At 45.4% G+C, this 23,491-nt stretch overlaps 1 protein-coding gene across 1 annotated transcript; it reads right to left on the bottom strand.

Annotated features, from left to right (window-relative positions):
• Positions 1–315: 315 nt before the first annotated feature.
• Positions 316–23,261, bottom strand: LOC112907918 (uncharacterized). The gene is made up of 6 exons (XM_072731957.1): positions 23,255–23,261; positions 21,608–22,917; positions 18,799–18,938; positions 11,461–11,666; positions 11,216–11,320; positions 316–2,006 (listed from the first exon to the last, which is right to left on the bottom strand). The coding sequence occupies exons 1-3, from the start codon at positions 23,259–23,261 to the stop codon at positions 18,927–18,929; spliced, it is 1,329 nt and encodes a 442-aa protein (XP_072588058.1). The 3' UTR covers positions 316–2,006; positions 11,216–11,320; positions 11,461–11,666; positions 18,799–18,926.
• Positions 23,262–23,491: the final 230 nt, after the last annotated feature.

The raw sequence follows: 23,491 nt of genomic DNA, 5'->3' as shown, positions 1-23,491 counted from the left end.
GGAAGATACAGCCCACAGAGCTGAAATTATTTACTATTTGGCACTTCATAGAAAACGTTTGCCAACCCACATTCTGGAGGAGTCTCCATTTAACACTGTTGATGCACCAATCAATCTAAATCCTATTAGAGTTGAATGCAAAATGCAAAATCCCAGGCATCTTTCACACCCAGGATTCACTCTCAAATCTAAAGAACAATACTGGGAAGAGTGCTATGCCTCTTGCGCGCTCTGCAGCAACATGATCAGGATCCTGAGGGTAAGGGAATGAGGAAAATAAAAGTAAAGAGATGGGGACAGGAGGAACACAGTGGATGATGTCCAAGCAGTGCCACCTTTATTCAAGGTTCTACAACATTTTATAGCATGAGCAAAACAAAGCTAAGGAGGTATCTGTTTTTAGCATGTTTGTGAAACCCTCCAAGGTTCCCCTTTCTCAGCATGCAAGACAGACCCACTGGTGCCAGAAGACCTTGGTAAATACATAAGCTTGTTGTTCCAGATGTACATACTTCAAAGGAATATTAGATATGGTTAACAGACCAGCAAGGACAGCACAGACCCTTATTTACATTTATGACCAGGCCAGAATAAATTGTATCTATTGTGTTATGTGGGTGATCACGTACAAGCGAGCTCTGAGAACCATTGCTCAAGCCCTTTCTCAAGCGTCAACCAACTATTCACCCTTTAGGCTCTCGAGCCTTTTGAGTGAATGAGGGATGCAAGTCCGGGCCTGGTTTGGTTTAGTTACTCCAGCTAGTCCATGGCTGCCCACATTTCCCCTTTTTTGTTTTTAGATTAAGGAAATGTAATTGAGCATCCATGTTGAATCTTTGTCGTCTTGCCTTGGTCTGAAACACACACCATGCAAAAATAATCACAATAGTAAATATGATTATAAACATCCAGAATGAATATCTTAATAGGCTGCCTGGATTAAATCCGTGCAGGCCATCCAAGATATGAGCCACCATTTTAGCCGGGTTTGTCATACCTATTTGAGAATGGCTGATAATGGAAATTTCCTTTTGCAACTTTAACAAATCAAGACTTATATTACAATGAAACCATATTTCTTGTAGATGTTTTCTAACTTGCCCCCATGTTACATTAGTGGCTTTTATAGGGGTGACACATATATGTTGAATCCCACCATCGCAAACCAAGGGCATCCTGGGTTTTCAACAGGGATAGTTGATTCCCCAGAAATTTTACTGTCTCTTCAAGCCCATAAAGACGACTGAGAACCTTTTGATTTACATGCTGCTGAGTAGACAGCACATAAGAGATGTTTTTTGCTAAGTGGTTAACGTATTGTGCTGTCTGTATACCCTGGGATAAGGCCACAGAGGCTGTAGCAGCAGTAGCTATAAGAGTAACTAATGCAGCAATACTGGCTATCAACAGCCCAAGGAAGAGTTTAAATCTTTTTAATTGTAGCTGCATTTCCACAGCAAACTGATAACCATAATTAGCATACCAAGGGCCTTCAATCTCAACAGGTAATAGTAAATAAGGCGGTTGCATAGTCAAAAAGATAGTGACAGGACCTGTTTGAGGTGAGGGCAAGTGCACAGGCAAACAATTGGTTAATACACAATTTTTACATCCTAGTTCAAATAACATATCAGTTCCATTATTTTGCATAAAGGAAAAATTTGTCGTTCCATATTCTACCACCAATAGGAATGGCCTAGGCACACAGGCCCGTATAGTAAGATTAGAGTCCTTTGTGTTTATGTAGCCGTTCTTAGCCATCTGCATCTTGGCCGGTCCCATAGCAGCGACCAATTTCCAGAGTTCTGCATGGTACATTTCTCCGATGGTAGAAAAAACTCCTCCGGGTATAGTCACATTATGCATTGGTCGACCAGGTGGATATGCAATATAGCGCAGAGGCTCCTTTCTTGTCATTCTCGACCAGTCCGTGATAGAAAATTCAGGGATGCCATGAGGAGAGATGACCAAAGGTGTCTTCTGAAGGCACTCCATCCAAATAGGACCTGGAATAGCATAGGTTAAGTTTTGAGGACAATTGGGGTACCCGGGAGGGCACCTACCTTGTTGAGGGTCACTGGGGGGAGTGTCACCAGTGACTTCATAGACGATCCACCTTTCTAATATTATGTTAAGTTGGGATGGAAGGTTTTTATTCTTTTCCATTTCTGAGAGATATGTCACTATATGAGGTACTGGCTGAACTACTAAGCAACCATTAACTGGTTTTTGGTTACATAATGGTAATTGGAAATACATGGGTACCTGAGCTGCCAGGCCCGTCCAATTAACAGAATGGTTTGCAACCTCCATGCCATCAGAACTACTCCCTCCAAAATATTCTGTCATATTGGTGTGTATTTGGGGAGTAGGATCATCCCAAGTAACTGGCCTAATAGTAGGTGGGTCAGGTAGATAGGCCCAATATACAGCCGCCTCACCAACAGGAGGGGTTGTAATAGCTAATACAGTAAGAAGGATAGTAAGTAAGGACTCATTAGGCTGTGTCTGTTCAGCCAGACTTATCGCTTGATTGATCAGCTCCCTTATCCGGGCCCAATGGTACAAGGGGAGACGTCTCCTTCTTTTTTGTTGGCGAGTTATCGTCAGGTTGGCTAGTCTCCGCCTAGGGGAGAGGAGTCGACACCATTGTTCCGGGAGCCATCGAGGGGTGTCCTCATCCTGGGGGAAAATACAGACAAACCCACGCCCCTTGCGAAGGACAGGGTCGGGGCCCTTCCAAATGCCAGTCAGTGGATCTTTCCACCTAGCGTAAGGGAGAGGAGAAAAATCTGGATGCCAAAACCATTCAGCTGTCGTCCGTCCTGTATCATCAACATCCAAAAAATTTAAAACATAAAGAGTTAGAGTTAAATGCATATGGGGAGAGTATTTCACTGTTCCCTGTAGTATCTCCCCCTTTTAATTTTTTAAGGTAAGATCTGAGAGTACTGTTAGCTCTTTCAACTATGGCTTGACCTTGTGAGTTGTAGGGAATTCCTGTAGAGTGTTTAATTTGAAAGGTAGCACAAAGGTTCTGGAAGGCTTTGGAATTATAAGCTGAGCCATTATTAGTTTTTATGGCCTTAGGGGTTTCCATTTGGAAGAGGGCTGAAAATAAATAATTTTGAACATCAGTAAAGGCTTCTCCAGAATGTGCAGTAGTGTGGATATACCTAGAGAAAGTATCGATAGAGACATGTATATATTTTAAGCGGCTGAAAGCAGGAAAGAGGGTAATATTCATTTGCCAAAGATGATTAGGCATCAATCCTCTGGGATTAACTGAATAATTAAGAACAGGATGGTGGATTGAACAGGCCCAATAGTTTTCTACTATTTGGCAGGCCTCTTTTTTAGTGATGTGAAATTGTCGACGAAGAGCTGAGGCATTTTGATGAAAACTAGCATAACTCTGTGTGGCCAATTGTTTGTTGTTTACGTTTGTTATATAAGTGTGAGTAATGGTGTCAGTAATGTGGTTGCCTTCAGAGAGGGGACCAGGCAAATTATTATGAGCCCATATATGGGATATAAAAATAGGAGCTCGCCTGGCCCGTAATATTTGTTGAATATTAGAGAATAAGTGATATAGTTCCTTATCATTTATGAGTATATAAGCACGTGGCAAGGCTGGAACAGTTCGAGCCATGTAGTGGCTGTTAGTGAATAGATTGCAGGGTTCAGGAAACATTTGCAAAGCCAGTAGGACAGCCTTTAGTTCAGTTCTTTGTACTGACTTAGTGGGATAATGATTTTGATAAATTGTTTTAGTCTTAGAGGATTCCTTGTAGATTCTAATGTGTCCTGTTTCATTAGCATCAACAAATATAGTGACAGCGTTAGCCAGAGGTTCTGTTGTTATAATTGCAGAACCGAAGACAGATGTGGTAGAAAGAAATTGTAAAAGTCTGTCTGCGGGAAGATGATATTTAAGTTGTCCTGGATAACAGGACAAGGCTATTTGTCAACTTAAATTCATACTAACTAAAGCTTGTACCTTATCTGTGGTTAATAGGCAACAGGATGTAATCAGGTTCTTTACCAATCATGAAAATAACGCGTTGACGACCTCTTAATAATAATTGGGCTAACATTTTAGTGTAATCATTTATAACATGTAATTGATGTAAGGCCAAATGGATCCATTCCAAAGGTCCATGAGATTGCCAAATGACTGCAGCTGGTAATTGGGAAGGCATTAACAAGATTAAATATATAAGGTTGTGTAAGATCATACTGAGTTACTTGTGCCTGTGACAACTTATCATTAACAAACTGTAAAGCCTTTTGGGCTTTTTCAGATAACTTGTGAGGAGACGAGGGAGCACGGTCTCTCTTAAGGGTATCAAATAATGGCTTTAAATCATTAGTTGTAATATGTAAGAAGAGTCTAATCCAATTAATATCTCCCATTAATTTCTGATAGCCATTTAATGTTTTTAACGAATGCGTTTTAATGGATAATTTCTGAGGTCTGATTTTTTTATTTTCAACAATGAAGCCGAGACACTCAAAAGGCTCCATTCTTTGTATCTTTTTAGGAGAAATTACTAGATTAAATTGTTGTAAGTTGTAACATTTTCTCGGTTGGTGCAGCAAGAAGAATACTATTTATATAATGAATACAGTAAACAATGCAATTAAACTTTTTACAAAGAGGCGAAAGAGCTCTAGCTACAAACTCTTGACACAAGGTGGGGCTGTTGGACATTTCTTGTGGCAAAACCTTTCAATGAAATCTTTTTGTGGGTTTCATATGATTTATGCTAGGAATAGAAAAGGCAAATCTCTTACAGTCCTGGGGAGCCAGAGGAATGGTGAAAAAGCAATCTTTTAGGTCCAACATAATTATGTTGAATTGTAAGGGTATAGTGGAGGGCGTGGGAAGCCTTGGCTGTAAAGCCCCCATGGGCTTTATAGTAGCATTAACTGTCCTGAGGTCTTGTAATAATCTTCATTTTTTTATTTCTTTTTAATTACAAATATTGGAGTGTTCCAAGGACTGTGAGTGCTCTGTAGATGACCCAAAAGCAACTGTTTGTCTGCTAATGCTGCTGCTGCCTCTAAGTTTTGTTTTGTTTTTTTTGGTAGGGGCCACTGGACTACCCATACAGGGTCATTACTTTTTTATTTAATAGGCCATGCATGGGGAGAGTTCAGTGGCCCCCTTGAAAACCCAGTACTGAAACGAACTAGGGGTGGTGGAATGGGAGGTGGGCGGGGGGTGGGGGTGACTGGGTGACGGGCACTGAGGTGGGCACTTGACAGGACGAGCACTGGGTGTTATTCTATATGTTGGCAAATTGAACACCAATAAAAAATAAATTTATATATATAAAAAAAAGAAAACCCAGTCCTTTTCGGGTGGTTTGACCCTGAAGACAAGTGGGGGCTGGATTTCCGTGTAAATTTTTTCCTAAACCTTTGCTTGGATCATAGTCCATTTTATTCATTAAAGTCATTACTATTTTTTGTTGATTTGGCATAGCTATTGGGGCTGTAGTGAGGGAAACTCCCATGTTGGTCAGTACATCTCTGCCCCATAAGTTTAAATCTATTTCTAGGACAAAGGGCTGAAAAGTTCTATAATGTCCTTCGGATATAGACCAATTAAGAAAGTTAGCACTTATTTGAGGGGCACATGCATAGCCTACACCCCTTATAGAAACCTCTGAATCAGTAAGGGGCCAACACTTTGGCCAGTGTTGCCTGGCGATAACAGAGACATCAGCCCCAGTATCTATCAACCCAACAAAGGGGCAACCTTGTATTTATTTGTAAGGTTATATATGACTTGTTGGCTGAAATAAGTTGAGTCCAACAAATATTGGTGGAGCCGAAGCCATTTGCTCCCCGCTTTCCTTTTACAGATGGGTTAGAAGTTTCATATCTAGGAATAATGATTAATTGGGCGATAGAGAATCGCAAATGGAGAATGCCCTCCTTCAGTGTTACTATAATTTTAATTTCTCCTGTATAATTTTTATCTATTTCTTCCAGGTGAACATTTAGTACTTTCATAGTCCAACTAGATCTCCCTAAAAGCAATCCCCAGGTTCCCTTGGGAAGGGGTCCCCATATCCGCATTGTTATGGCTTTGGGGGTTTGTCCAGCTTCTAGATATACGGGGGTGTTTGGGGCTAAGTCTAATCCTGCACTGGTGGGGGTACCGCGGTGTAATTTGTTGATGTTTGGGAGGTCGGCGGTATTGGCCCTAGGCACACATCTGAGGAAACATTGCTGCTATTGTTTGTTGGGGCTGCAGGGAGCCCCGCTTCTAGTTCCCCTGAATAATATTACCAATTTTATCCTTTTGGGAACGGCACTCATTTGCCCAATGATAGCCTCTCTGACATCTAGGGCACAGAGAAGAGGGGTTTTTCCCTATTTTTCCAGGTCTTTCCAGCCCACCTATTAACTGAGGGCATTTAGCCTTGAAATGGCCTGCCTGTCCACATTGAAAACAAGTTTGACTTTTTTGGTTACCTCTTTGCTGCATACACCTCTGCATTTCTTTTTTTTTTTTTTTTTTTTTTTTAATTTTTATTTATTTATGATAGTCACAGAGAGAGAGAGAGGCAGAGACACAGGCAGAGGGAGAAGCAGGCTCCATGCACCGGGAGCCTGATGTGGGATTCGATCCTGGGTCTCCAGGATCGTGCCCTGGGCTAAAGGCAGGCGCCAAACCGCTGCGCCACCCAGGGATCCCACACCTCTGCATTTCTTGAGGGGAAATCCCCCTCAGTGCTGCAGCTAGGGTAACTCCCTGTATATATGAAGACCCTATTTTAGCACATAAACGAATGTAATCTTCCAAGGTTCCTGTCTTTTTCCATGGTTGTATAGCAGCTTGGCAGGCAGAATTAGCATTTTCAAAAGCCAGTTGTTTTACAATGATTGTGCCTGCTTCCCCATCCACCACTATACATCCTACTGCTTTTAACAAGGGAGCCACAAAATCTTGATAAGGCTCATCTGGTCCTTGTTGGATTTTGGATAACTCTTCCGACCTGGTCCCTGTTGAAGGAAGTCTTTTCCAGGCATTAAGGGCACACTGTGAAATTTGATTGTCTGCTATTGGTGGATAATCAATTTGTATATTTACCTCAGCATAAGCCCCTTCCCCAGTTAGCATTTCATAAGAAACTGGAATATTTGTCCTATGATTATACATAGTTATTTCACTAGCTCTTTCAAAAAATTTAGTTTTCCAAAGTAAATAGTCACCACCTGATAGGCAGGCCTGAGCTATGACCATCCAGTCTCCTGGACAGAGGGCGTCCAGTCCCATGCTATCTAATAAGGACAGGGTGTAAGGAGCTGTGGGCCCGTACTGGGCGGTGGCTGTCTTTAGCTCTTTTAGTATCTTAAAATTGACAGTGGAATAGGCTCTCTGGCCATTACCATTTAGCATGACAGGAAAAGCCGAAAAGGCAGAGGTGTCCTCTCCAGCTTGTTGTACTTGATGGAGAGTTTGCTGAAGAGGTGTTATTTTCAAAGGTGACAACCCGCTAGGAAGGTGTTTTGGAAATACAGGGGGATATCGAGCCATTGGAAACATGCTTTTAGAAGTTAGCCCTTCCTCCTTGTATGGAACCCCAGACTGAGGGTAAGGTGTCATTATATGACCATAGGAAGATCTTTCCTGTAAGAGGGAAGATCAAAATTGCACAGCTGTGGCTTGGCATGATCAATGGAAGAGGGTCGTATTTTGTTGCTCATGCCTGGAAAGGGATCAATATCATGATTAGTAGCACAGAGTTGCTCATAAGATTCCTGTTTGGAGGGTGGCCCTGGCGGCCATGGAGCCGAAGATGAAAAAAAATATTTCCTTATCATCATCTAAATAAATATACCTCATCTTCTTCAATTTCATCTCCTCCGGTTTCAAGTAAAGGTGATGCTGTAGGGATGCTTGTCTGAGGCATATTTATGGTTTCCTTTTGCAGTTTTTGTTGGGGAGGAAATTGAGAGGGCGATATCTGCCCTGGTGGTGATGGTGACTCAATCCTCGATTTATTATTCTCTTTTTGTTTCTCTGAAGAGGTCTGAACATCATTTTCAGGGAGGGATTCATGAAAGTCTATAGAGATTAATTCGAAAGTGTGTTGTGGATCTAAAGCCTCTCTTATTTCCTCCCAAATTTGCATGGTGCCTGGAGGACAGGCCATAGGACCACGTTTTTTAAGTTGATTTTTAATTTCCTGTCCTACCCTTTGCCAGGCGTTTAAACTGACGGTCCCTTCTTTTGGAAACCAGGGACACAAGTCTGATACAGTACAAAAGAATTGCTGCAAGGCCTTTTTAGAGCCTTGGACCCTTCTTGCTTCATAAGGGACTGCAATGCGGTCATAAAGAAGACCTGTTCCATAGACTGCGACTGACCCATTATTTTTTACTCCTGTTGTGGCCCTAAGTAACCAGGCTCCCCTTACCTGAGTGTCAGTGACGTTTTACCTATATGTGCACTTTCTCTTGCATGTGCTCAGGTCCCTGTTTGGGCGCCACTTGTTGCAAGCTCTGTGGCAACACGATCAGGGTCCTGAGGATAAGGGAATGAGGAAAATAAAAGTAAAGAGATGGGGACAGGAGGAACACAGTGGATGATGTCCAAGCAGTGCCACCTTTATTCAAGGTTCTACAACATTTTATAGCATGAGCAAAACAAAGCTAAGGAGGTATCTGTTTTTAGCATGTTTGTGAAACCCTCCAAGGTTCCCCTTTCTCAGCATGCAAGACAGACCCACTGGTGCCAGAAGACCTTGGTAAATACATAAGCTTGTTGTTCCAGATGTACATACTTCAAAGGAATATTAGATATGGTTAACAGACCAGCAAGGACAGCACAGACCCTTATTTACATTTATGACCAGGCCAGAATAAATTGTATCTATTGTGTTATGTGGGTGATCACGTACAAGCGAGCTCTGAGAACCATTGCTCAAGCCCTTTCTCAAGCGTCAACCAACTATTCACCCTTTAGGCTCTCGAGCCTTTTGAGTGAATGAGGGATGCAAGTCTGGGCCCAGTTTGGTTTAGTTACTCCAGCTAGTCCATGGCCACCCACATATGCCCTCAATGCCCAGGATGCCCAAGAGCAGAGCAGAAGGAAATAATCCAGTAGAGAGACTCAAGGTGATAGGACTAAAATATTCCTGACACCATACCCATCCTTGTATCCAGGCATTGAGTTTGGCAAGCCACTTCATAAAGTCAGAGAAATAATATCATATTGTCACACACATTTTTGGTTGGTGAAAAATGTTACTCAGTGGTCTGCCACTCAAGATCTGTATCTGCTCCCCCTCCCACCCTGGACGCCAGAGCCTGAACTCAGGTCACACAAAGATCATCTGTCCCACTACCCTGAACCCTCCATGCTTGCAGAGCATTTCTCTGCCTTTACAGGGCAGTAAGCCTATCAACTAATTAGTTCTGCCAACAACCTTTTGGGAAGGAGGTAAAGTCACTTGACAGAGAAGTGAAAAAAGCTACCCTGCTTCCTCATCTTTTGCCACCACTTTCCTGTTTCCTCTCCCAACCATCAACTTCTGAACTTCAACTCCTGAATGTATGGACACATATGCAAACAGAGGCACACAAAGACACACACACACACCACATACACACACAATTATGGTTTTTCCAAGAAGTGAGAAAAACTGCCGAGATCAGCAGGAAACATCTTTAAAAGAGAAGTATTAGTAATACTAAATGTTAAAAGACTGTTGTCCTGCTTTATGCAGGACTGAAATGGATGTCCCTGCCTTTTCAGGATCTCCAGGACTAATTAGATAACATGTGGCTTCCATCACAAGGCATCTTCCCCGATTTATGGCAGTCCAAGAATGTCAGCCAAAGCCCCAGACCAGACAAGACAGCCCTGCTCTGTTCTAGTCACCTGCACTGCATGACCACTGGCTCTTATGACCAGAGACTCGGGCGGCCAGAGACATGTGTGTGGCCTCCACCTAACAGAACATTCTCAACCTGAACAGAGCCAGCCGTGACCCAGCACTGTGAACCTAGAAGAAGCCATACACATGAAAGGAGGAGAGAAGAAAAGCCTCAAAGACTGGCTTTTGAGGCAGGAAACTTCCCCAGTTCAGACAAGCAATGAGCCTTTGTGAAAAGAGATACTGGCAAGAGGAACCCATGGCACCCTTCATTCGCTGCTAAAAGATGTCGCTACTTGGGGAGAAGAAAACTTGACAGTCCTTTTCCTTCAGTTTTAGGGGAAGAGAAGATAGGCCACTCTGGCTGTCCAGGCAGGTGTATCATTACATATAACAAATATTTCTGCCAGCTGTACCTCTACCACAAACCAAATAAAACTCTAAACACAATGGCTGGGACTCTGATGTCACTCATCAAAGGTAGAGTTCCATATGTTTCCACTGGCACAGGACGTTGCATGCCATATGTATCAAAGAATCTTTAATCCCCAAATACATTTAAATGCTGATCTTCCAAATGTGATCAAATTGGTTTTGGGGGCGGGGAGTGAAGGGGGGGAAGAAAATCGATCTCAATTTAGATTTAAGAGGAAAATGCGTATCAGCCCTAGGGGGTTATGTGTACGGTCTTAAACCAACTCGGGCATAAACCTCCTGGGTGTCCAGACAGACAAACACACAAAGGCGGATTTACACCTGGTTTGACTCTATCTGTTAAAAGAAACTATAACAATTACCACAACATGATCAAACAACAATGTACTTGTAACAATCAAGCAAGTTATCATTGGCAAATACAATCTTTGTAATTAACCACTGTGCTCTTTATAAAGGGAATTGAGTGGGTGAGCTAAAAAGGTAAAACACATTCTTTGACCATGGGAAACACACCAGAAGCTTTTTGACTAAACTCAAGATTTTTCAGTCTGCTGTTTCCTTCCTCAGCTCTCATGGGTCTTGGCCTGCCCTGTCTGCTGTGCCCAGCATATGAGCAGAATGTCTTTGCACAATAATTATCCCTTTGTGTCCCCCGAGTTAGGTGGGCCTTATTGATTTTGTGACAAAGTTCAAAATGTAATTTGATCTCCTACTAAGTGTGAAGTTCTGTGAACTGTCCTCTGGTCAAAATGCACGCAGGTAGCAAAGTCTGCAAAGAAACCGTTTTCACGAAAGTAGTGCTGACAGCTCTGGGATAAATTCCTCATAGGGTCTCCACACACCCTGTTACTGGCTCCAATAGGAAGGCAAGTACTTACTTCTGTGTTCCTGGGGCCCATCCACTGTAACTTGAATAGCTCTGTGATAGCTGGCCACTTGGGGAGGATTTTTGAAGACAGTTATGGTCAAGGTGAAACTCTTGCCTGCAGATGTAAAAGGGGAAAATCCACAGTGAATATAAAAAGACAGCACCCGAGATAACAGAGCAGCAGAGACTTTCCAAATTGTGCTCAAGCATCTCTGAGGAGGTCATGAAACAAAGACAGGAGACAGGGCTCCTTACTCTCAATGAGAAGGCCTCCGATGACCACTTTAGGGAGTGATTAAACTTGTTGAGCGTACAGATCTTCGTCTTCACTGCAGGGCTAAACAAGAGAGGTCCAACTCCCCCTAAAAGCTGCTCAGTAGCCACCGTGGTAATGAAAACAAAAACTCTGGTCCACTTGAGGATTCTCATCCTTCCAGCTTTCTCCAACATCAGGAACACATCTAAGCACCGACAATTTTAGAAGTCTTTATTTAGGATTAGGTCATGACCCCATGAGAGAACAAGAGTAAATCACTGTTGATTAGGTTATTTACCTCACATGGCTTTAGCACTTCATTTGCTTAACTGCACTACAGTAAGAGGATGAAAGAGTAAGGTTCTTATGGGAATCATTTTAACAGGAGCCCATGTCTCCTGTTCTGGCCTTAATGTGCCTGTGGTATGATGACTTCATCATTACTGGAACAGAGTTCTTCTCCTCCCTGCCCACACCTTCCCTAACAGACATCCTTGCTGTTAAATCTTTTTGAAATAACTCCCTGACAGTGACTTATTGCTTGCTAAGTGTCCATGACATCTCCCCACATAAATAGGAATTGATGCTTTTTGCCCACCATGCACTTCATTGAAATATTATATCTGATGTTTCAAATTAATGAGCTTAAGATGATGAATGGAGGTGGGGGAAAGAAGACAGGGAGAAGTCTGGTAGCAGATTCGGATGTTTGCCTTCTCCAGAAGGAGATCCAGACTGTTACACAGTAGACTCACTGACAGTTGGAATCAGTTAGATTTGCAACGGTTAGTCAGGTCAGAAAGTCAAAGCTGCAAACTGTTACAAGACAGCAAAAGGTGGGTGCCAGTGACTCAATAAAACCTTCAGCAATCTCAGGCCAGCCTGTGCACTTCACCTGCTCCTATACCAGACCTTGAAACAGCTCATTTTGTTTAGCTTTTTTTTTTTTTAAGATTTTATTTATTAATGAGAGAGAGACAGAGACAGAGAGAGACAGAGAGAGAGAGAGAGAGGCAGACATACAGGCAGAGGGAGAAGCAGGCTCTGTGCAGGGAGCCTGATTTGAGACTTGATCCCGGGACTCCAGGATCATGCCCTGGGCTGAAGGCAGGCGCTAAACCGCTGAGCCACCCAGGGATCCCTGCTTTGTTTATTGGTCAGAGACTGTTATTGCCCTTACTGAAAGCTTGATGGTATTAAATCAAAACACAAATCTTAAACAATATGCAGCAATGCAGAGTTTAATGCAATCTTTTCAAAGCTTAATGTGGAACAGATTATATATAAGGCTTAATGTAGAAAAGGTCTTTGTCAAATCTAGTGAATAGATTTTCTTTTCAACCCAGATCATGCAAGTTCCTAAAATATGTAGAAGACACACATCATTTGTTTACTTGGTATATATAGTTTTAAGTCCTTTGGCTATACTTTTCGATGGTCAGTAAGAAAGAAAGAAAACGAAAGAAAGAAAGAAAGAAAGAAAGAAAGAAAGAAAGAAAGAAAACGAAAGAAAGAAGGAAAGAAAGAAAGAAAGAAAGAAAGAAAGAAAAGAAAGAAAGAAAGAAAGAAAAGAAAAAGTCAAGACAGTAGTAGGGGAGAGGAGCACACAGGGAAAGATAGATATTGATTGGAAATCTACTAGTGCCAGCCACTTCATACACATTATCTCATTTAATCCTATCCAGTTAGGTTCATCACCTGCAGTTCACAAATGAGGAAACTGAAGCCCACAGAGGCTTACAAGTTCAATCATACAAGTAATAAGAAGGGAAAAAGCAGGGTCTGAGCCCGGGTCTTCCAGACCTTAAAATTAGTGCTCTTCTCTTAAACTTGGTCAGAGAACATTTTAAAAAATTAAAAGATAATTGATTTCTACACATGTCCCAATCAGCTCTGAAAGACACAGACGTGGCCAACAAGCACATGAGAAAATGCTCTGCATCACTTGCCATCAGGGAAATACAAATCAAAACCACAATGAGATACCACCTCACACCAGTGAGAATGGGGAAAATTAACAAGGCAGGAAACAACAAATGTTGGAGAGGATGTGGAGAAAGGGGAACCCTCTTGCACTGTTGGTGGGAATGGGAACTGGTGCAGCCACTCTGGAAAACTGTGTGGAGGTTCCTCAAAGAGTAAAAAATAGATCTGCCCTACGACCCAGCAGCCATTGCACTGCTGGGGATTTACCCCAAAGATACAGATGCAGTGAAACACCGGGACACCTGCACCCCAATGTTTATAGCAGCAATGTCCACAATAGCCAAACTGTGGAAGGAGCTTCGGTGTCCATCGAAAGATGAATGGATAAAGATGTGGTCTATGTATACACTGGAATATTACTCAGCCATTAGAAATGACAAATACCCACCATTTGCTTCAACATGGATGGAACTGGAGGGTATTATGCTGAGTGAAGTAAGTCAATCGGAAAAGGGCAAACATTCTATGGTCTCATTCATTTAGGGAATATAAAAATTAGTGAAAGGGAATAAAGGGAAAGGAGAGAAACTGAGTGAAAATATCAGTTAGGGTGACAAAACATGAGAGACACCTAACTCTGGGAATTGAACAAGGCATAAAAATAGGGGTATTAGAAATCTACTAGTGCCCCTTTCACTAAGGGGTAGTGGAAGGGGACGTGGGTGGGGGGTTGGGGTGACTGGGTGATGGGCACCAAGGGGGGCACTTGGCGGGATGAGCACTGGGTGTTATGCTATATGTTGGCAAATTGAACTCCAATTAAAAATTTTTTTAATCCCCAACTAAGAGAGAAAAAAAGGAAAGTACAATGAAAGTAAACAAAAAATATGTATATACATAAAAATTAAGCCATTAATAAAAAAGAATTGAAGAAAACAAAAGAAGAGAAAAAAAAAGAAGAGAATGCTAGTAGAGTGGTCAAGAACACAGGCTCTGGAGCCGTACTGCCTGAGTTCAGTCCTGGCTCCCCTGCCTATTTGCTGTATAAACTGGGGCAAATAACTTGACCTTTCTGTGCCTCCTTTTCACCAACTGGAAAATGGGGATAAGAATGGTACCTACCTCCCGGGGTGATTTTTATTAGAGTTTACATATAGAAAACACTTAGAACAGTGTCAGGTATATGCTAAGCACTGTATGTGTTTGTTACTTATTATTTTATTTAATTGTCAGTACAATTCTATAATGTGGGTATTATTTAACATGATTTTCATTTAATAAATAAGTAAACTGAAAGAAAAAAAACTCTTCGGTTCCAAGTCTGCTGTGTGCTAAAATGGGCTTTGACTTTGAATCCTGAAAAGGTTTAATCGGACATGTAATTCTTCATGACTTGAGATGTTTTTTGGTGTTGCTGAGAGATAAAGAATGACTGCTGGAAAAAAAAAAAAAAAAGAATGACTGCTGATGGGTTTCACGTCTGTCTAGCTAAATTAAAAAAGAAAAAAGGAAATCTGCCCCAATATAAAGATTTTCAAGAGCTCTGGGACATTATTTTACTGCATATTTTTAACATAATGGATTTTTTGTTGTTGTTGTTAGAAGAAAAGGAAAATCGATTCAATATGGGAAATTATGAAAGAAAAGATCCCTAAGGGTGAAATACACAAATCCACCTTTCTTTGCTTAAGGAGCATAATACTGACCGTGTTAAATATTGGTATGCTTTATGTATTACACTTAATAACAAAACAAATAGATAATCACAAATTGTGTGAGTGTTCTAGGAGGCTTAGAACTTACCCTAAAAATGAAATGCTCACACAATGTGGTGACAACTTTTCCTCTTATGGTTGAACTCTATTTTTAACGACTAAACATGTTGACTTTTTTCTACTATTCACTCTACCAAATCAGATGCGTAATGTTTTTTCTGAGGAAAAGAAAAGAGGGAGTACTGTATTTGACTTTATATCAATCAGAAGTATAATCATATGTCAGAGAGTTTTTTTTTTTTTAAGTAGATCTCTGAAGTCAAAAAAAATCCCTTGGAGATTCACAACTGTGTTTATCTAAAAGAACACCAAAAGAATCAAGAAATTTTTACACAGTTCATCCGTACCAAACCCAAGCAATGGAAAACATTTTAAAGGGTGGAGAGCAGTCAAAAATCGCCGTTTAACTACTTATGAGTAACCACACATTAAAATTTGTTTCCATACTACCCAGCACAAAAGTTCCTTTCTGCAAAGAATGGTTTGTGATGAAACCTTAAGAATTACATTTCTAGGTGTTTTAAAAATATAAAGTCTAGGGGATCCCTGGGTGGCGCAGCGGTTTGGCGCCTGCCTTTGGCCCAGGGCGCGATCCTGGAGACCCGGGATCGAATCCCACATCAGGCTCCCGGTGCATGGAGCCTGCTTCTCCCTCCGCCTGTGTCTCTGCCTCTCTCTCTCTCTCTCTCTCTCTCTCTATGACTATCATAAAAAAAAAAAAAAAAAAAAATATATAAAGTCTACCGGGGATCCCTGGGTGGCTCAGCGGTTTAGCACCTGCCTTTGGCCCAGGGTGTGATCCTGGAGACCCGGGATCCAGTCCCCACGTTAGGCTCCCTGCATGGAGCCTGCTTCTCTCACTGCCTGTTTTCTCTGCCTGTCTCTCTCTGTGTGTCTCTCATGAATAAATAAAAAACCTTTAAAAAAATATGTAGTCTACCAATTCAAGAAAATTCATGGAGAAGAGGGAAGTAATTTTGTGTCCTAACATTTCAGAACAGAGAAAGAAGTTCCTTTATTTAGCACACCTCACTAGAACTAGCATTTAAATCACATGTTACATAGCTTGTACAAAATTAAGTAAAAGGACACTTAACCCTAGAATCTACTGAAATTTTGTATGAGACTCCTTATGACTAAATCTGTGAATTACTCTAAAAGAGCAGCAATACAGATTTAGCTCAGACCCTTAAAATTCTTTCTGTGGTTTTATTGTATGGAAATTAAAATCGCCTCTGACATTTCCATGGACAGAAGTCTAATTTTAACCAATTACTCTTACAGACCAATATCATTTGGCACACATTGTACTTGCAGCAAAATTGAAATATAATTCCTTTTCAAGATAAAATCTGATGAAATCTATTTTTGGATAAAAAAGATGCAAGGGCACAATTGCAAAAAGGGAAAATTGTATTCCTACAGTAAGTATTTAAAGATAACTTTAAGTAAACTATTAAAAGTTTTCACAAAGGCTATAGCTAACTTTTAGAATTTAACCTAGAATTTAGGGAAACCCAACTGAATTGTCAAGAAAAAAAAATGAACGCAATATAAAATACAATTTTACGGGCAGCCCGGGTGGCTCAGAGGTTTAGCGCCGCCTTCAGCCCAGGGCCTGATCCTGGAGACCCCGGATCGATTCCCACGTTGGATCCCTGCTTGGAGCCTGCTTCTCCCTCTGCCTGTGTCTCTGCCTCTGTGTGTGTGTCTCATGAATAAATAGAATATTTTTTAAAATACCATTTTACAATTTAAAAAATATATGTCAAAGAATCATTTGATGGAAATTATTTCAATACAAGCCAGGAATTTACATGCCATGTGTCAACCTGGTTTAGACCATCTAACAATGGATGTTCTGGAATATTGAAAGGAGACAAGCAGCAATGTCATATGGGAGAATAGGAGAGACATCTTAACCATGCCTGATTCCAAATAGAAGTTTTCCTTAAAATTTTTTAAATATTTATTTTCCACCTAAAATTCTGTGTTTCAACTACCTTTTATATATTCGATGCTAAAAATTTTAACTTTAATTTTTTTACACTTAGGCATAACACAAAAATGTATCTGTCCTCACACAACTTGAAATCTATTGTGATTTACATAATTTTTCATAAAAACTCATGGCAGGCCTAATAAAGTTTTAATAGGTTTAATAATCTGTTTTCCTTTGTTTAGGTATAATTGCCTTCAAAAAGACACAAACACAAAACCTGATCCTTACATATGTTAGGAAAATACAACTCACTCATGCCAAATATTTATTAGTCACATACTTGTTTTTGAAGAGAAAAATGGCCAATGATGTTGAGAAAATTATTTTCAAATAAGACTTACCCTATCATTTTGAAACCCGACTTATGACAAATACTGAAAGGTATCATTAAACATACAGAATTAACTATGAGTAATAGATCATATATCTAAAAATGTGTGTTCTTTCTTTAACATTGCCAGAAACACATATGATACGAGTAAATATATAGTCCAGTATTCTCTAACTTAAAACAGCACAATAGCCTTGCACCATTTTTAGTTTTAAAATATACATCTGGACTTAAAATTTCTGCATTGTGTTTCTTTCAGCTTGAAGCTATTTTATTACTGTTTTTTAAAAAAATATTTTATCTATTTATTCATGAGAGACAGACAGAGAGAGAGAGAGAAAGATAGAGAAAGAGAGGCAGAGACCCAGGCAGAGGGAGAATCAGGCTCCATGCAGGAAGCCCGACATGGGACTGGACCCCAGGTCTCCAGGATCACGCCCTGGGCGGAAAGCAGGCACCAAACCGCTGAGCTACCCAGGGATCCCCCAGCTCGAAGCTAGCTAGCTAGTTATTTATTTGTTTGTTTATTTATTTATTTATTATTTAAGCTTGAAACTATTTAAAGCAAATGAGTTATTAACCCCGAACACCAGGCTTCATGGTGGAAATCTTGACAGACTCCTAACTATAAGGGTGCTACTGGATGCAAAGTTGACATATGTTCTCCCTATTTCTACCAGACTATTTATTAACTAAAGAACTGAATTTGCAAATTGCTATTTATTTATTTACTTATTTATTGGTCACTAGAATTATCTAGGACAGAAAGGGCATTGGGGATCCTCTAATAGTATCCCTTAAGTATTTTAAGCTTTCAGGGACATACACCTGAAAGAAACGTTAAAAATATGCGTTTCCATTTCCTTGACACCTGGAAGGACTGAACATCACAAAACTGCAGAACTTTGTTAAAATATAATACTAATAAGCAACTTTGCACATTTTAAAACATACTAGTTGTTTTTGCATTTTTACATGCCGAGTATAAGCAAATTATAAGTATTCTTAGATAATCCCAGAACAAGATCAGCTGAACAACAGTAATTTGTTGCCTATGTCTTAATAGAATACATTGCCAATATCATTTTGAAGTAGTTTTTTAAATTAACACATCAAAACACCATATATTGAATTCACTTCTGATTCTTTAGAGTGCTGAGTTCAGCGTCACAGACATAAAATATGGGCTCACTAAATACTGTATTGATTTAAATCCCAGATTTTTCCACAATTAATTTCTGTGTGTTTGTGTTTTTAACTATATTTACCTATCTATTATCCACCCAACAACACTATAACTTACTTTGTACGTAGCTCTAAAAATGATAGCCAAATTGTAGCCACGACTTTGAAAACTGAGACTTTTTCATATTATTTCTTCAATACATATGTATTTGATCATGTTTCAAGGGTGTAGAAAGTCTACTGAGCTCAGGCTTTTATCTGAAAAATACAGGTAAAGAGAGATTGTTTTTACTAACATTTAGATGAAAACAATAAAAAATGTTGTAAAAATCTGGATGTTCCAAATCTCTACACATCTTTTTCAGCAGACAAAACTTATACATTGAGTGGATCTCAGCTATCACCATCTGTCTGAATTTTCTTAAATACAGGTCTGTGGGTGGGAGAACACAGCAAATCAAGTCTTACATTAACTCAATTTATTTTGTCATTAATATGAATGAAAACACTTAATTGAATATGGCCACGTATGGTTTTGTTTACTGGTTAAAAGGAAAACTGCTCTGCAATTAACAACAAGGATGATTAACAGCAAAGAAAACAGTTCATTTTCAAAATAATTTTAAAAGAGCAGTAGTGAGAAAACCTAAAGATAACCAAAATTTCTGAGAACAGCTCAAAAGACACTGCATTCTATCTTTACACCAAAAAGATCATTTCTATCCCAAATACCAAGGCTCACAATCAACTCAGCACCATAAATACAGGAGAACTGTTCAAAAGAGTCGAAGAAAACAGAATGTAGACTACCAAACAGCTAAATGGTATCTTTGAAAATGCAGGCACCCACACTTCTATTTCCATACATCCTGACTTGGAATGCTTGACCTGGCATCCTATAGACAAAATACCTACTTATTTGTATTTGCTGTTTTCCTCCAGGTTGTTTGTTGGTGATTGGAGGGGTGTTTTCTTTGGGTGTGGGGGGTGGGGGGACAAATTTCCATTCCTTGCTGAAGGCCAAGTAGAACATTCTGGGCCTAGGGACTATTAACATCATAAAAGATATCTGGGGGGGGGGGGAATTCCAATTTCCCTAATTCACATACATTCTCAACTTTTTGTATTTCAAGGAGGAAAACAGTAACCTACAGAATGGGTGGTTTATAAAAGAAGAAATGAGAGGGGTAAAAAATACACACACACACACACACACACACACACACACACACTGCTTGAACCCACTGCAAAATGAAACCTGCCCAGAATGCAACCTCCCCTTTCCTCCACAATTCATTCTGATTTCTCTTCTGATGGAGGACCCAGCTAGATAACCGGCTCCAAACGACCTGGACTCCTCTTTCTCTGCACCCCAGCCCCACACACAATCTGAACGGGTGCGTGCGGTGGGGGGCGATCCACAACAGGGAACCGCCAGTGGCCTGTGGGAGTCTGGCCACAAGGTCCACGGTGGAGGCCCTGGCACGATTCCTCCGTCCTCCCGCCCCCCAGCCTGGCCAGGCCTCGCTAACCCTGCCGTCCACAGACCCCAGATCCCAGAGGACCCAGGCCCACCCTTCCCAAGTCCACAGGCCACAGACAGGGCGGGCGAGGCTCCTTTCCCAGTCCGGCTCACCGCCCGCTCCCTCCCGGGCGCCCAGGCCCCCGAGTGTGAACTGCCCGGGAACCCGGTTCCCCATCAGCCCGGCCCGCACCGGCCCGGGGGTCCGCGCCTCCCCTGGCGAGGGCCGCCCCGGGAAACCTGGAGCGCGTCCTGGAGAACCGCCGGGCGACCGCGAGGGGCTCCGGACCCTGCCCCCTGCACCTGCCCAGGCCGCTGCTACCGCCCTGCAGCCAAGAGGCCGGCAGGGGGCGGAGGAGGCCGCGGGAGCGCTCTCAGGCCCCGGGGGTCGCTCCTCCACGCCCAGGCCCCTGACCGGAGCCCCCCGCCACCTTTCAGAAGCAGGAGGGCCCTCTGGGACTCAAGTCCTTTAAAAGTCCCCATAAGAGAAACCCGCACCCCTTCGCCTGCTTTCCCAAGGCGGCTGTGTGAAGGCATCTCCCAGCTTTCCCTTATCCCTGCCAGGTGGGGTGAGGCGCGGGGCGGGGTGCCAGCTCCCGGAGGCGCCCGAGCCCCCGCCCCTCCACCGGCCACGGCCCGCACTCGAGGGCCAGCGCCCGGGACTCCGGGGCTCCCCCGCCTTCCTCCCGCTAAGGGGCACCGGCGCGGGGCTGCGCGCCCACCGAGCGCCCCGCCTGCGTCACCCTCACGCCTCCCGGAGTCCCCAGATTTGCCCGGGACCCCCTGGGACCCCGGTTCTGCGGCCCACGCGCCACAGCCGGCACCCGGCGCCCGCCCCGGAGGCCAGCGCGCCGCCGGCCCCCCGAGCCCGGGAGAGGCCGGGGCCCCGAGGCTCAGGCGGGCAAGGGAAGGGGGCGCCAGGCCGGGCGGAGGGGCGAGCGTGGGAGCGCGCGGGACCCCAGGGAGGGGCGGCGCCGACAGCCCGCCCTGCACGGCCGGTGGCTAAGCCCTGCGCCCGGGGCGCGCGGTCGGGGGGCGGGAGGCCGGGCTCCTCACCCCGGGGACTGGGGCGGGGTGGCGGCCGGGAGCGGGCACCGGGGCTCCTGGGGGAGGGGACACGGCTCAGGAGTGGGTCAGGACGGGGCGGGAGGCTTCAGGGGTAAGGAAGGGATACAGGGGCCGGGGGCTGAGCAGTGGCTGCGGCACAGGTGGGAGAGAGAAGGATCTGCGCGGGGCCATCCGCGTGAGGGATGCGGAGGAAGAGGGCCAGTGGGGGGGCGCCCTCGGGTCAGAGCCCCCAAGCTAGGAGGCCTCGGAGGCCGTCACGGCGCCGGCCCCCCGCGGGCTTGGAGACCCTGGGGCGGGTCCCGCGGCGCCCGGCTGCGGGAGGGGCGCAGCTTCTTACTTGAAGGCCCCGCAGGGTCTCGTCGCAGCGCCAGTGCGAGGGCAGCACGCAGCACAGGAGGCTGGGCTGTGGGTGCGCACGAGCTGGGCCGGGTGGTCGGCGATGACCCCTACCGTGGTGCGGGCGTCCTGCGGCGGCGGCAACCGGGACACCCGGGCCGCTGCCGCTGCCGCCGCCACCGCCACCGCCCCTGCTGCTGTTGCTCCTGCTGCGGCGGCGCAGCCCCCACCGGGCCCACCTCGCCCGTCTTGCCGGGCTGCAGGCCGCTGCACGGAGGGCTGAAGCGCAGGCTGGCGCTCGGATCCGCGGGAAGACGCATCCCACCCGCCCCAAGTGAGGGAAGTGGCCGGGGGAGGGAGAGGAGGGTGGAAAGGAGGCGCGAGGAGGAGGAAATTGGGGGCTTAGAGGCGAGACGGGGGAGAGGGAATGGAGGTGATGAGGTGCAGGAGGTGAGAAGTCAAGTTCCATGGAGCCGACCGCCAGGAGGAGTCTCACGGGCCGTGGCGGCGATGCGGAGCAGTGGGGTGGGCGGGCTGGGAGGCCCGGGAGGCACAGAGCTCGCCGGAGCCCTGGGAACGCCCGCGGTGGCAGCTGAGAACCGGCGCGGGGATGCGTGCGGCCCGGGGCGGCGGGGGCTTCAGGTTGCAGCTCGGAGCGGGGTCCCTTGGGGCGCCGCGTGCTGGGTGCAGCCGCGCCCCCTCGCAGGTGAGTCTGGTGGTGGACCGCAGTGGCTTCAGCAGTCCCGCCCTGGCCGCGTAGCCGCCCGCCCCCGCCGCGCGCCCAGCTCCCCAGCTGCAGGCGCCCGCGCCCCCGCCCTCCCGCCCGCGCCCCCGCCCCCGCCGCCGCCTCCGCGGGGCCTCGGCTCCCAGGCGCCGCCGCCCGCTCAGATTCCCCACGCGCGGCGGCCAGCCCGGCTCCCCGGCTCCGCCCCTTGCCCTCCTGTCTCCTCCGCGGCCTTCTCAGGGCCGCCCCCTGGCACCCACTGCCTCCTGCTAGCGCACAGCGCCCCTGACCCTCGCGGGCCCAGGTGCCAGGACGGGAGTCGCGGGCAGCGGACTTCGGGGCAGCGGCCCTGGAGCCTGCGAGTCGCAGCCGCAGCCGCAGCCGCCGCCGCCCGCCGGCCAGAGCAGGAGCCGGGGCGCAGCGCGCAGCCTCCGCAGCCGGAGAGGCGGCCCCGGCGGAGGAGTGTCGCGGGTCGGCCCTGTCGCTGCTCCCCGACCCAGGACAAGGAACCCCCTCTTGGTCGCCCGAGGTTGAAGCTGAGACGCCAGAGCCGCGCCCTGAACTCACTGTCTTAGCTTCCGTCGTAACTTCAGGAGGGGAGGAGGGGAGGAGGGGAGGCGCTTGAGACGCACGGGCACGTGAAGGCTGCCCTGATGGGACGGGACCGAGGCCTGCCCTCCGAGGGGAGGCGCGGCGCGGCGCGGCGGACAGAGGGGCCTCCACCCGCCGGCGGACGGCTGGGGGCTGAGGCGCTTAGGCCTGAGCCCTCGCGGGGTCACTAGGGAGTTCGGGGACACTGCGCTGTCCTTCCTCTTCGGGGCTTCCTCTGTACCTTCTCTTCCTCCCTTCCCTGTTCCAGGCCTCCCTCCCGCGTCTCCCGCTCTCCCAGTTTACTCCCCACCTTCCCGCCTCTCCCCAAAATACCCCCCATCGACGCGAGCCTCCTCCCTGCGCCCCTCCCGCCTCCTCTGCCTTCCCAGGGCCAGGGGCCGCTTGCCACCTGCGTGCCACCTTCAGTGTCCCTGGCATGACTCCCCCCTCCCTGACCTCCTCCTAGCCACCCCCCCGCCCCCCCGGGCCTACTGGCCTCAGGGCCCAGAGCCAAGCGGACGCGAGAGAAAACCCCACTGATCGGGACGCCCTGGATGCGCTGCGCAGCGA

Source organism: Vulpes vulpes, chromosome 12 (genome assembly GCF_048418805.1).
Source record: "Vulpes vulpes isolate BD-2025 chromosome 12, VulVul3, whole genome shotgun sequence".
Classification (NCBI taxonomy): domain Eukaryota; kingdom Metazoa; phylum Chordata; class Mammalia; order Carnivora; family Canidae; genus Vulpes; species Vulpes vulpes.
The sequence above is the reverse complement of the archived record's forward strand: the minus strand, read 5'-3'. Positions and strand labels throughout refer to the sequence as shown.